This window comes from Palaemon carinicauda, chromosome 11 (genome assembly GCF_036898095.1).
Source record: "Palaemon carinicauda isolate YSFRI2023 chromosome 11, ASM3689809v2, whole genome shotgun sequence".
NCBI lineage: Eukaryota > Metazoa > Arthropoda > Malacostraca > Decapoda > Palaemonidae > Palaemon > Palaemon carinicauda.
Genome location: NC_090735.1, coordinates 144,592,320 through 144,607,319, shown reverse-complemented (window position 1 = coordinate 144,607,319; position 15,000 = coordinate 144,592,320). Strand labels below are relative to the sequence as shown.

The following is a 15,000-nucleotide window of genomic DNA, read 5'->3' as shown; positions in this document are numbered from 1 at the left end:
GGCTGTAGATATTTGTTGAGCTTCTGAGAGTGCTAATGAGAATAGCGCTACAATACGAGGAATGATCCCAGACAATATATCAAAAGTTTCACGGTACAATAGGGACTACAAGAAAGCACCCAACAGTTTATATAAAAAGGAAAGATGCTTCAGATGTGGAAGAGATAGACATTCTGACATGAATGTTTGTAAGGCAAGGGACAAAAAGGAGTATAAATGAAGAATAGGCCAGACTATTCGGTGTATATGTAGGCAAAGGGAGAATTAACCGTAACCAGAGAGGTATAGATATGAAATTGGAAAGAAGCAGTCTTTGGCTGATTGACGCCGCACATACATAATTTGGTGACAATTATATAACACAAAGGCCATAGACTATACATTATATATGTGCGTATATATACATATATATATATATATATATATATATATATATATATATATATATATATATATATATATATATATATATATATATATATTTGTTTACATATGTATATATATATATATATATATATATATATATATATATATATATATATATATATATATATATATATATATATATATATATATATATATATATATATATATATATATATATTTCTGGATACGATAGGAGATAAATCTACTATATTTGAGAATATCAGATGAACTTATAATCTTTTAGCCTTTGAACAAAGTAATATGGCTAATCAATGAATTTCATCTACCAATCAACTAAATAAGAGTCAGCATAATATATATAAAACTACGCATTTTTCCAAACAAGTGTAATCCGCGTGCAGTCATTTTACATAATAATACAGTCGCAATCACTGTAAATTATAATTCTTTAGATGCTGCAAAAGATGGCAAGTTTTATCTGTAAGTTACATATTCACAGATATTTCTATCTTAGAATTCAAGTTTTGTACGGTCTGAATTAGTTGAGCATTTGAATATCGTTCATAAAATCTTTATTTTTTCCTTAGAGTATAGTAAAAGAATCTATATTATTATTATTATTATTATTATTATTATTATTATTATTATTATTATTATTATTATTCTCTATCACAGTCTTTCGACTGGGTGGTATTTATAGTGTAGGATTCCAGGTTGCATCCTGCCTCCTTAGGAGTTCATCACTTTTCTTATTATGTGCGTCGTTCCTAGGATCACACTTTTCTGCATGCGTCCTGGGGTTACTTCAGCCATATTATTATTATTATTATTATTATTATTATTATTATTATTATTATTATTATTATTATTATTATTATTATTATTATTATTATTATTATTAAAGAGAAGAGATCAACTAGCCCAATGAATCAAGCTCGACTCTTAACAGAGCTGGCCGCCTATTGTAATGCAGTCCACAGTGCTTCCGGCTGTTGATATAGGAGAGGGATGGGTAATATCCTTCAAGGTCTCTATAAAGAGAAAATCTCAGTCGAGAAAAGGAAATAAACAAGTAAAATATATATTGAAAGGTATCGATGAAAATAACCAATCTGTAAGAGATTTTTTTTTTATTTCAATAAAAATATATAAAGCTCATGTTCTGTATCATAATCTATAATGCCCTTTTATATTTAAGAATGCTTATTTATAATAATTCCTATCTCACTTTTGTTTTATTATCACTTGATATTTTATAAAAGTCGTTGATCTATGTAAAAAAGGCTATTAATAAATAGTTTGTAATATATGTTTAACAAACATTCATTTTTTTTTTTTTTTCATTTGTAGACTAGAATTTCTCTGATTGACCGGTAATTATCCTTGTGCGCCCTGTGCAGCTTGTGCAGCCTGCTGTGCAGCAGCCCTGAGTTCCTCCTCAGTTGGGTACTGGAGACTGGCACCAGGCTGGCACTCGTATCTGGGACAGCAGGCTGGGTACGGCTTAGCTTGGTCGGCTTCGTTGACGACTCTGCAGCCGGGAGACGGCTTTGGCTCAAAGCCACAGTCCTCCACCTTTTCGAAGAGCCGGTTTTCGTGTTGGAGGCAGGTGGCTCTGCCACAGAAGGGAGTCAGGGACCAAGACTGGCCCACGGCGAAGGCCTTTCTGGCCGTGAATCCGTAGCACTGGTTAGGAGCCTCTGTTAAAATGATAAAGTATTCATGAATAAACATAAAATATTCATTAATGTACCTGCTCTTCTTCAACGTATACTCTCAATGATACAATGTATTAAGTATCCTCACCTTGGATGGATAGTATTTTTGTAGAAATATATTGATCAGCAAAAAGTAAATATTATAGATACTAACCTTTTCGGACCTCAGCAGGCAATGTTCGAACATTAGGTTTTGGCTGGATAGCATTCTGAGCAACAGCCACAACAACACAGAAGGAGGCTACAATCAGGAATTTCATCTTGGCTGTAATTGAAAACAAAACAACTAATTAGATGGGAAATTATTCCTTGGAAGGATAAACTATTATTTCTTATAGTGTATACTTATCAATCCTAAGAGAATTAGCTCTAGTAAGACTATGAATACTTCTAAGAAATAAACAGATATATCCATTTCTTTTTGTTCTAAAATTTCTGTAGCTTAAAGAATAAGAAAAAATCTTCTCCAGTTGTCTTCTAAAGCTAAATGATACGAAATTTAATGATATTAGGTAAATTTACATTTTGATCATAAAATTTAAGTTAAGTATGATGTAGTAAACATTTGCATATAGCAATGAACATAAAAGAGTTTAACTTATACTCACCGAAGCTCACTAAGCAGTGATGCTATGCTGAAGGGCAATTGGTTTATTCTGTGCTGGAAAACGTTCACGGTGTTGTTTATATCCGATGAGCGGAGATGCAAGATGCCAAACGTTGCATTATCTACGCCCTTTACTGCCCCCTCCGAGTTTGCATTTTTGGGCTTTTATTATTATTACTAAGGTTGTTTATTATCACCTACTGTATTTTCTGTGTAACTTTGAATAACAAAAGATGGAGAGACTGTATGAATTAGTAGGTGCAAAGTTCAATTAAAGATTAATACGCAACACAAAGTCACCGGCATCTTCATAGTTCAGTAAATTCCCAGAACTTTTAGTGACGATTACGAAACGTAAAACCCAAGAACCGGTAGATGGCGCAAAGAAGAGGCATCGCGAAAACATGTTGGGCAGCTCAGACTCTTCCCCCATCCCACCAATGCCACGCCCCCCACCCCCAACCCCCTACCCCCTCCTTACCCCCACCACCAATGCCACGCTCTCCCAAAACTCCTACCGGTGGTATACAATGTATGCGAGAAGCCATCGGGGGTAAGTAAAATTTTCCATAGAAAATCTAGAACTCTCTCTCTCTCTCTCTCTCTCTCTCTCTCTCTCTCTCTCTCTCTCTCTCTCTCTCTCTCTCTCTCTCTCTCTATTAATATGATTTATTAGTTATGAACTTCATGACCTTTATTATATATATTATATTCCACATAAATTCAGCTGAAAAATCTAAGAATTCCATCAATATTTATGAATGCTCATTGTTGAAAATATTATTTAACTGGTAAATGCGACAGAGCAAAACATCTACGAATGTCATTTTGTTTTGGGTACATACGTACATACACCCCCACACAAACACCCCCCCCCCCCCAAACACACACACACACACACACACACACACACATATATATATATATATATATATATATATATATATATGTGTGTGTATATGTATATAGATAGATAGATAGATACACACACACACACACACACACACACACACACACACATATATATATATATATATATATATATATATATATATATATATATATATATATATATATACATATATATATATATATATACATCATATATACACACACACACACACACACACACACACATATATATATATATATATATATATATATATATATATATATATATATATATATATATATATATATGTGTGTGTGTGTGTGTGTGTGTGTGTGTGTGTGTGCGTGTGTGTTTGAAGGAAGTAATACCGAAGCCAGAAGAACTAAGTCACGGTGAGAGATGTCTAAAGGAAGGAGATAAATCATAATGAGATATTCAGATCTTGAAAGATATCAGCACAGATTTGATAAAAGAGTTAATATGGAGGGTATTCAGGATGATAAAATCTAGGCGTGAAATACCTTTTTTTTCTGTATCGACGTGGCTGTTCAGGATCTTTAAGATCGAGTTTTTATTTTTTTGATTTTTTTTTTAATTTAAGAAAATTTTCAATAAATGAAAGTGCAAAGTTATGGGAAAGAAAATGGATCCTGAATGGAGTGTAGAAAGGTTGATGTGTTTTCAAGATAAGAAATTTGAGAGCAAATTTGAGCATGAATAAGGTTATCAAGACAAATCTCAAGTGGCCAATTGATGTTACAGAAGTTTTTATGGATGGTGGAGGAATAAAAGGGTTAATCTCTTTAATCATTGGTATTAATTAAATTAGATGTTTGTAAGATGCTAGTTTTTCTCGTTGATATATCTAAAATACAAACAAACAAACTATCTGCAATTATCTTTGCTGTCGTAATTTAATTCACAACTTCAATCAATTAGATTTATTAGTCAGTCAGCACAAAATGAATTAATTCTTAAGTAATATTTATGTTTATTACTGAATAATGGTAACAAACCATAAGAAAGAAGATTCGATTTAGCTGAGGGAAGCTTTCCATACTTTAGCCTCTTCCTGTCTCTGGATATTATTGTTTTTAATCGATGGGTAACCAAAAAAAAAAAAAAAAAAAAAAAAAAAAAAAAAAAAAAAAAAAAAAAAAAAAAAAAAAAAACCAAAGTCTCATCTGCCTCGTCCAATGTACATCTTGCGTCACTGGACCTGAACTTGACCATAATCAGGGTACTACCACTAATCTAATTTTTTTTTCTTTTTTTTTTCAAGTGTTTCCGTTGCGAAACTAATGAAATAGGTTTTAAACAGTTTAAAATAAATGTGCAGTATACCGTAGCTTTGACTTTTGTTGACAGATATTTGTTTCCCTTGAATCATTTGAAGAATTTAGCCAAAAGTATGACTACAGTATTGTTGTTTTAGATTTGAAAGACCAGAGACTTTATATCAACATCGTTCTCATATTTTTATTTCTAACAAGCGACCAACCGCAAGAAAGTCAATCCTTATCGAAAAGGATGATTTGACCATCCTAGAAACAATGATATGCTTTACACAATTTACCGATTACCTATTCTTACAAATAGAATTTTACCTAAAAGAATTACGGGGATATTCTGCGTTTGTTCTTGCTTTTGATATTCAAATGCTGATATCTCTAGACGCCAACCTTCGGGTCCTGTATTCAAGGACAAGAAAAACTTATCACAAATTTGACAATTATTTTTTTAAATCAAAAAGATAATTTATTTAAATTTTCATCTGTAATATGTTGATTAAATCTTGATAATTAATATATCATATAAGATGAAAATATAAAGAAATTAGTATTTCCGTAAAAAGAAAAAAAAAATGTCAAATTCGTTATAAATTCCTCAAATACTGGATCCGATGGTTGGCTGTCTGGAGATATCACCAGACAAATCGTCCTCTTCCACTTCTTGTTTTCCCCGGGATGCTACGTTGTGCCACCCACCAACTCCAGTTTAAGATTTGCAGTTTTGCCACAAGAATTCTTAGAAATCTGATGAATTTCTAATCACTGTAGATGTTTTTATAATATTTCCATCAAACTAAAAGAGAAAAATTTCTTTGGAATGTTTACTCTGGGAGCCATAGTGAAAATCATGTATTATAATATATCTATTTTATTAAAAATGAATTCTCGTATGCGCGATTGCAACAATCTTTGTATTAAAATCAAATGTTCTGAAATATTCTATTCAGAAAACTTTTGTTCTGATATATTATCTATTTTTAAAACCTTTTATGTGATGTTCTGAAATATTCTTGGTCCGTTACTTTTCATACTCTATACACATACATTGTGGTTTGGGCTAGAAAACAAGGTTGTTGCAAATGCAGATGATGATACTCTCTTTGCCTTAATTCCATCCTCCGAATGTAGATCTGGGGTTGCTGAATCTCTTAATAAAGATCCGGCTAAAATTAGTGCATGGCGGAAATGATGGGCCAAGAAGTTGAACCCTAATAAAATTCAAAGTATGATTGCAAGTAGGTCAAGGGCAGTGGCTCGTCAACATCCAGTTCTCAACATTTATAATGTTTCATTAACTATATACAACTCCTTTAAAATTTTACGTGTGATTCTTGATTCCAAATTTACTTTCGGGAAACGCATTCAATCTGTTTTCCTCTTCAATTGCACAGAAAAAATTGGTTTATTGAGAAATTCTTTTAAGATTTAAGGCGATCAATCTACATTGAGGAAAGGCTTTAGTTATTTCATTCTACCTTGTTTTGAGTATTGGTCTCCTATTTGGTCTTCAGCTACTGACTCTCCTCTTAATTTGTTGGAAAAAAAACATGTATCTATTAAATCTATCATTCCTGATTTGAATATTAATCTCTGGCACCGTCGTTCAGTTAGTTTTTCATGCATGTAGCTTAAGATCTGTCCTAACCCTACCGATATTTTGCATTTAGATCTTCCCCAAATGTGCGTAGTACTAAGTATGCAGTTAGTTCTAAAACACTCGCCTTTTCTATCATAAAGATCAACACTACATAGTATCTTAGAAGTTTTAGTTGAACTGTGACCCTGATTGTAGAATGATCTTCCTAATCAGGCAATTGAATCGGTGGAACTTCAGAAGTTCAAACTTGCAACTAATTTTGTTATGTTTAACAGGCTGACACGAGTCTCCCTTCATAGTTTATATATGGCAGGTCAATTTTGACAATGTTGATAATCTTTAGATAGTCCATATCATTTAATCCTTACTATTCATATAGTTCACTTATTTCCTTTTTTTTTTCTTGCCTTACTGGGCTATTTGTCACTGTTGGACCCCTTGGATTTATGGCTTCCTGCTTTTCCAAAAAATATTGTAGCTTACATAATAATAATAATAATAATAATAATAATAATAATAATAATAATAATAATAATAATAATAATAATAATAATCTCTGTATTGAAAATCTGGTGTTCTCAAATACTCTTTGTATTGAAAATCAAGTGTTCTGAAATATTCTTTGAATTAGAAGATGACATCTAAAAATAAGACAGGACAACTCCTAAGGTCATTAACCTCTCCAAATTTCAAAGGAGACTCATAACAGGACATCTAAACCTCTAACTTACACTGCACTACTAAAATATTTCTTACTTACACTCACACGATTCTATTATTATTATTATTATTATTATTATTATTATTATTATTATTATTATTATTATTATTATTATTATTATTATCTAAGCTACAACCCTAGTTGGAAAGACCGGATGCTATAAGACCAAGGGCTCCACTAGGGAAAAATAGACCAGTGAAGAGGAAATAAGGGAATAAATAAACTACAAGAAAAGTAAAGAATAATTAAAGAAAAATATTTTAAAAACTGTAACAATATTGAAATAGATCTTTAATATATAAACAATAAAAAGAGATTTTTTTCATCCTTTTCAACATAAAAACATTCCCTGCAAGTTTGTACTTCTGAAGTACGACCGATTAACTCATATATCTATATTTTGACTAAAGGAATATTTTACCTTAGACCATGTATATTTAGCAGCTCCTATATTTCATTGCATTACTTTCTGTGAGGTTTCTTCATTTCTATACCATTTAGATGTAAAATCAGACAATTGCAAAATTCTCCTCAGAGCATAAATCCCATTATGAGACACTATGAAGTTATAATATTTATATATATATATATATATATATATATATATATATATATATATATATATATATATATATATATATATATATATATTTATATATATATATATACATACATATGTATACATATAAATATACATATACATAGCCTACATATATATGTATATATATATATATATATATATATATATATATATATATATATATATATATATATATATATATATATATATATATATATATATATGTATGTATGTATGTATATATATGTATACATATAAATATACATATATATATATATATATATATATATATATATATATATATATATATATATATATATATATATGTGTGTGTGTGTGTGTGTGTGTGTGTGTGTGTGTGTGTGAGTGTGTGAATTTAAGAGAAAAAAAAAGCGCTAAGCAATCAAATGAATCACCAAAGAACATTTAAAGAAAAAAACTAGACATTCTAGGAAAAGTCTCTCGTAGTTCATGACTGGCTTACGGCTAACGAGGATTGCATATTCGATCGCGAGATTCGGAGCCAGGCGTCGTCGTAACCCGTTTTTGCCAAGCGATAATTTTGCGCAACCAACCAGTTCTTTCTTAGGCCATTTCGTCACCAATAAAATCCCTGGGAATTTACTAAATGCGACCCTTGCCAAAAGAGTTCGTTACGCTCATCAGTAACAAGTGCATATAGAAGTATTGATAAACGATGGGAGGTAACAATTAAAGATTGATATGAGTAACGATTAGAGAAAATGAGTAGTTCTAAGAATCATTATTAATGATAAACTGGGTGAATGTTCATGTCTGAAAATCGTAGACAAATAGTTAACAATGACGAGTTTCACATATCTCTGAGTCTACGCTCATCGGATACCAATAAGTTTCGTGTTATAAAGGCAAAATTATAAGATTTTTATGAGAGCTTAAAAAGCACTTTTCACAAAAACCCAATTTAGAAGTTATTTGTACTGAAACCTTTGGATTTCATGATCACAAGTTATTTATTTTTATGGAATACCTTAATAGGTATTTACCTGTACATTTACTGAATTTTTTTTTTTTTATCGAATGTATCAATAAAAATTGTCATACAACAGAAAGATAGCTAATTGCTTTTAGATTCACAGACAATTATTACGAATATTTTTTCATCATTTGTTAGGAAAAAAAAAAAAAAAAAAAAAAAAAAAAAAAAAAAAAAAAAAGTACGACTGGAAACAGGTATTTCTGGTATACCCCACTCCGAGGAAATGCATCCAGCCACACCGTCACTATGAAGTGCGTCCATGTGCTTAGTCCTGGCCATTACTTTGTCCTCTCTACCTACACTATAGGTTTGGAATGGTTACTCGCTGTGAAGTGAGAATGTGTCAAGGTGCACTTCTTTTGGAGCAAGGTGTGACAGAGACTCTGGTGTCCAATTGTACATACCCAAATCTCTGGTGAGATGTTATGCAATGCAAACTAATCTATGGCTATGTTTCCTTCATCAATTAACAAATTAAATCCATTTGATAAACTGAAGATAATTACTTGAATTTCTTTTTCCTTTCATAATCTGTATGTAAGAGGTAATTGTTTTAAAGCGAATGGTTTAATTATATTTTTAGAACAAATGTTACACTAAATTAGACATTAAACTTCCCTAAAAATTTCACTCAACTTATCTAAAAAATGCCATTAGCATTCTTATCGTCTTAATATCTATTCTGTTCACTGTTGACATCAAAATTTCTTGTGTAAGAACATAATTCTACGTTTCATAAAGCCAAGATGAAATTTATGGTGACTTTGCCGATGGTCGTAAAACGAGACAAAGTGGGAGGTACTCTAGGAAAAGTTTCCAGACCCTCACGACTCTTCTTTTTCTTTCTGGCTATAGGGTTCAAAGACTGGACTTCTGGAATGGGTAGTAGGGTAGCACGGTCCAGTTAAAACTGGACCTCTAGAGGTATTAAATCTACCGGTTTTTGCAGATATGTTACCCTGCGCCATGCAGTGTGCAATGGCCTTGGGAGTTGGGGCTTGTTTAGACTTAGAGAACCCCTTTCGTAACTAAGAGGTTTCTGGGAATTTACTAGACTTGCCGATGCCAAGGGCTTTGTTGTTTCATACGCCATTATTTATCTTTATAGACATCATCTTACGCATTTTTTCATCAGTTACTAAGCTCAGAGGCAATTAAAAGTAATAAAGAGACAATGGCACTGATAAAGATAAAAAAATATACCCGTCAAGATAGCGTAAGAAGAACATAAGCATTGCAGTATCTGGCATCTCACAAGGTCTCCGCTCATCGCATATAAACAGTTGCAGAATCCTTTGTTAGTGCATAATATACGGTTTACCTTCCAGAACAACTTCACCACTACAGTGAACTGAGGTAGGTCACGAAAATAAGGAGACTGACGTTCAACCTATGTCAACAGTCTTTCACTACCATTCAACTTTTCAGTTACTGAAGCTTTACAAAACAACGAGAAACAATCTAATTTCCATACTCTCTCTCTCTCTCTCTCTCTCTCTCTCTCTCTCTCTCTCTCTCTCTCTCTCTCTCTCTCTCCCTCTGTCGGTTTAAAATCATTAACAATTATAGTTAATCATGTTCTTTTGATATCATGAGAACTAAAAAGATGTTCAGGAAACCACGAAATATCTAAGAGGTAACAAAAATACCTGCAATGGCAATCCAAAGTAGGAAAAACTGTTTAATTTTTAAGATGATTATTAAAATGAGATCAACATCCCTTTTCCTTTTCATTACAGCCAAGATGAAATTCCTGATTGTAGCCTCCTTCTGCTTGGCAGCGGCTGTTGCTCAGAATGCTATCCAGCCAAAACCTAATGTCCGAACATTGCCTGCTGAGGTCCGAAAAGGTTAGTATCTATAATATTTACTTATTACTGACCAATATATATTTCTACAAAAATACTATCTATTCAAGGTGATGATCATAGATGCATAGTAGAATTAAGAATATACGTTGAAAAGGACCAGGTACTTTAATAAATAACGTGTTTCTTTGGTTTATTCATGAAAACGTTTATCATTTTCACAGAGGCTCCTGGCCAGTGTTATGGATTCACCGCCAGAAAGGCCTTCGCCGTGGGCCAGTCTTGGTCCCTGACTCCCTTCTGTGGCAGAGCCACCTGCCTCCAACAGGAAAATCGGCTCTTCGAAAAGGTTGAGGACTGTGGCTTTGAGCCAAAGCCGTCTCCCGGCTGCAGAGTCGTCAACGAAGCCGACCAAGCTAAGCCATACCCAGCCTGCTGTCCCAGATACGAGTGCCAGCCTGGTGCCAGCCTCCAGTACCCAACTGAGGAGGAACTCAGGGCTGCTGCACAGCAGGCTGCACAAGCTGCACAGGGCGCACAAGGATAATTACCGGTCAATCAGAGAAATTCTAGTCTACAAGTAAACAAAAAATTAATCTCTGTAAAAGATTTCCTACAAACAATTTTTTCAAAGTATTTTCTCCTTCATAAATCAACGAATTTTACGGATAAATTCAAGTGATAGTAAAGCAAATGTGATATAAGGATTATTAGAAATAAGTATTTTTAAAGATATAAGGGCATTATAGATTATAATACAAGAAATGAGGTTTATATATTTGTATTGAAAATAAAAAAAAAAACTATTGCATATTGGTTATTTGCTTCAATAACTTCCAAGTTAATTTTTCATACATATTTTATTCTATCTAATAAGCTTTTCTCTCTATCGAGATCTTGAAGAATGTTACCCATCCCTCACCTATATCAACGGTTGGAACACTATGGACTGCATTATAATAAGCAGTCAAACCATAGTTACCTATAGATACCTATGGTCAAACACGCATAAAGGCTGTCATGAAAGATCTTATGCAACATGCATAAATAACTAACTGAACGATGGTGCCAGATATTAAAATCCTGATCAGGAATAATAAATTCAATAGACTGCAAGTTTTTGTCCAACAAATTTGGATGAGATTCAGCAGCTGAAGACCAGCCAGTAGAACAACACTCGTAACAAGACAGGATGAAAGAACTAACGCATTTCTTCAGTGCTGATTGATCGCCGAAATTTTTAAAATATTTTTTGAATAAACCAATATTTTCTGTGTAATTAAAGAAGAAAAAAGACTGAATGTGTTTCTCAAAAATATATTTGCAATCAAGAATCGCATCTAAAATTGTAAAGGAGTTGTATGTAGTTAAAGAAAATATTTGCTGAGATCAGGATGTTGAAGAGCCACTGTCCTAAACCTACTTGCAATCATATTTTGAGGTTTATTAGGGTTCCCTTTCATGCCCCATAATTTGCACCATGCACTAACCTTAGCTATATATCTATTAAGGGATTCTGCAACCCGAAATCTCCATTGGAGAGATAGAATTAAGACAAAGAGAGCATCCTCATCTGCATTTCCAACGAACTTGCTTTCTAAGCCAAACCACGATTTATGTGTATATAGTATGAAAAGTAATGGACCAAGAATATTTCAAAACAACATATTTTAAATAGAGATATATTTTAGCATAAAAGATTTTAAGAAAAGATGATATTTCAGAACAAAAGATTTCAATACAAAGATTAATGCAATGGCGCATACAAGAATTTAACATTTATAATAAAGTAGATATTTTATAACAACTGATTTTCACTATGGGTTCCAGTGTAAACATTCCAAGGAAATTTCCCTCATTTAGCTTGATGAGAATAGAATGAAAACATATCTACAGTGATTAGAAATTTCTTTATATTTTCATCTTAAATATGTTAATTACTACGATTTAATCAACATATATATGAAAATATGAATAAATTATTTTTTCTAATTTAAAAAACAAAATGGTCAAAATCGTGATAAGTTCTTCTTGTCCTTGAATACAGGATCCGAAGGTCGGCGTCTAGAGATATCAGCTATTTGAATCTCAATAGCGGGAACAAACGCAGAACATCCCCGTAATTCTTTTAGGTGAAATTCTATTCGTAAGAACAGATAATCGATAAATTGTATGAGGTAAATCCATCTTTCTAAGAACATAAAAATCATCCTTTTCAATAAAGATTGACTTTCTTGTGGCTGGGTGATCGTTAGAAGTAAAAATATAAGAACGATGTTGATATAATGTCTCTGGTCTTTTCAGTTTATAACAACAGAAATCTGTTGTCATACTTTTGGCTAGATTCTTCAAATGGTTCAAGGGGAACAAATATCAGTCAACATAAGTCAAAGCTACAGTATACTGTACATTTATTTTACATTGTGTAAAATATATTTCATTAGTTTCGCAACGGATACACACTTAAAAGAAAAGAAAGGAAAAAGGAAAGAAAAATAAGCGGTTTTGCCCTGAGATGGTCAAGTTCAAGTCCAGTGACGCAAGATGTACCTTGGACAAGGCAGATGAGACTTTGGTCTTCTCTTTTTTGTTTTTAATTTTTTATTTTTTTTTTTTTGTTACCCATCGATTAAAAACAATAATATCCATAGACAGGAAGAGGCTAAAGTATGATAAGCTTCCTTCAACTAAATTTATTGGTATAGGAGTTATTGACTCCGTCGCCGAAAGCATCAGCTGCTCCCCCCCCCCCCCCACCCCACCCCCCTCCCACCTCCCCACCCCCTATCCACAATCTATGGTTAGGGAATGACAGAGCTACGGGTTGGGAGAGATATCTGCAGAAATAATTTGACATTTCATATAAGGTCACTCACTTCGTCCGAGACAATAATAATAATAATAATAATAATAATAATAATAATAATAATAATAATAATAATAATAATAATGGAAATAAATTCTTCTGTAAAACAAGGAGAGTTGCCTTATAATTACACGATTACCTGAATAACATACAGAACCAGAACTTAATAAAATCTAAAAGAAAATAAAAAATAACTATCAGTTATATTAATAATAAAAAAACCGACTGTTCGAAAAAGTGGAAGATTGTGGCTTTGAGCCGAAGCCTACTCCTGCAAGTAGAGTTTGAGTTTTGATAGGATTCCACTTCATGCACCATAATTTGCACCATGCACTAATTTTAGCTAGATGTCTATTAAGGGATTCAGCTACCACATATCTACATTCAGGAGATAGAATCAACACAAAGAGTTTAGCGTCAGCTGCCTATGCAACAAGCGTGTTTTCTAGGCCAAACCACAAGTCATGTGTATATGTATACTTCTGAAACATTATGGCATAACAATAAAAAATTCTTCGATGCAACTAAAATATAATCTTATAAATCATTAAGTTGTTCAGAGTTTTATTCCTAAATATCTTTCCAGATGAAATTTAGGTTTTTAGTTAAAATTCATCGATAGAAGTTTTAATAATTTCTGTATAATGGTTAAGAAAACTGTGAAATCAGTCATGATTTTTTTTTTTATTTTATAAAACATATATAAAAATATAATCTCTTTACAGATTTACATTGTGTGACTCTTCCGGGTAGGACAGTTGGTTTTACCATCTCTGTTCTTGATCTAATGACTATTAGTTAATGTGGTTTAACGAAAAAAATACTTTTCATAAATAGTTTGCAACTGAAATCAAACATAAATTCTCCGTGATCTATAGACAAAAGTCTTCCTGAGAAATCGTTATTTATCCTTGTGCAGCTTGTGCAGCCTGTTGTGCAGCAGCCCTGAGTTCCTCCTCAGTTGGGTACTGGAGGCTGGCACCAGGCTGGCACTCGTATCTGGGACAGCAGGCTGGGTACGGCTTAGCTTGATCGGCTTCGTTGACGACTCTGCAGCCGGGAGACGGCTTTGGCTCAAAGCCACAGTCCTCCACCTTTTCGAAGAGCCGGTTTTCGTGTTGGAGGCAGGTGGCTCTGCCACAGAAGGGAGTCAGGGACCAAGACTGGCCCACGGCGAAGGCCTTTCTGGCAGTGAATCCGTAGCATTGGTTGGGAGCCTCTGTCAAAATAGAAATGGAATCCATGAATAAAAGTTATTTTCTGGCACATAGCTAATTTTTGTATTTTCTCCATAAAGAATAACGTTAATAAATATATTTGAAAATTATTAAAACCTACCTTTGCGGACCTCGGCAGGCAATGTCCGGACATTTGGTTTTGGCTGGATCGCGTTCTGAGCAAGAGCCACTGCCAGGCAAAAAGAGGCTACAATCACGAATTTCATCCTTGCTGCAATGAAAAGAAATATGAATTTTATGTTGGTTATTTAAGCTTTAATGGTAAAATAAGATTTT

At 32.9% G+C, this 15,000-nt stretch overlaps 4 protein-coding genes across 5 annotated transcripts in view; 2 read left to right on the top strand and 2 right to left on the bottom strand.

The window, feature by feature from the left end:
* Nucleotides 1-15,000, top strand: part of LOC137650275 (uncharacterized) — a 66,500-nt gene that overhangs the window by 26,506 nt on the left and 24,994 nt on the right. The window lies entirely within an intron of this gene.
* Nucleotides 1-15,000, bottom strand: part of LOC137650267 (uncharacterized) — a 37,608-nt gene that overhangs the window by 22,073 nt on the left and 535 nt on the right. Inside the window, exons 2-3 of one of the 2 annotated variants that reach the window (XM_068383574.1) lie at nt 14,825-14,935; nt 14,210-14,705 (exon numbers count right to left, since the gene is read on the bottom strand). The exons of the other annotated variant lie outside the window; for it this stretch is intronic. Coding sequence (XP_068239675.1) covers nt 14,392-14,705; nt 14,825-14,930 — 420 coding nt within the window. The 5' untranslated portion in view covers nt 14,931-14,935 and the 3' untranslated portion in view covers nt 14,210-14,391. Of the gene's footprint in view, nt 1-14,209; nt 14,706-14,824; nt 14,936-15,000 lie in introns of those variants that run through there. 2 annotated transcript variants of the gene reach the window in all.
* Nucleotides 1,752-2,793, bottom strand: LOC137650271 (uncharacterized). The gene is made up of 3 exons (XM_068383583.1): nt 2,714-2,793; nt 2,260-2,370; nt 1,752-2,087 (listed from the first exon to the last, which is right to left on the bottom strand). The coding sequence occupies exons 2-3, from the start codon at nt 2,363-2,365 to the stop codon at nt 1,765-1,767; spliced, it is 429 nt and encodes a 142-aa protein (XP_068239684.1). The 5' UTR covers nt 2,366-2,370; nt 2,714-2,793; the 3' UTR covers nt 1,752-1,764.
* LOC137650268 (uncharacterized) lies at nt 10,088-11,384 on the top strand. Its single transcript, XM_068383575.1, has 3 exons — nt 10,088-10,168; nt 10,552-10,662; nt 10,845-11,384. Exons 2-3 carry the CDS (start codon nt 10,557-10,559, stop codon nt 11,165-11,167), a joined length of 429 nt encoding a protein of 142 aa, XP_068239676.1. The 5' UTR covers nt 10,088-10,168; nt 10,552-10,556; the 3' UTR covers nt 11,168-11,384.

Excerpts from the sequence above, each read along its gene's own strand:
- LOC137650268 (XM_068383575.1), top strand. The coding sequence starts at position 10,557 with ATGAAATTCCTGATTGTAGCCTCCTTCTGCTTGGCAGCGGCTGTTGCT. Across the intron at positions 10,663-10,844 it reads GCCTGCTGAGGTCCGAAAAG|AGGCTCCTGGCCAGTGTTAT; the intron begins GTTAGTATCTAT and ends TCATTTTCACAG.
- LOC137650271 (XM_068383583.1), bottom strand. The coding sequence starts at position 2,365 with ATGAAATTCCTGATTGTAGCCTCCTTCTGTGTTGTTGTGGCTGTTGCT. Across the intron at positions 2,088-2,259 it reads GCCTGCTGAGGTCCGAAAAG|AGGCTCCTAACCAGTGCTAC; the intron begins GTTAGTATCTAT and ends TCATTTTAACAG.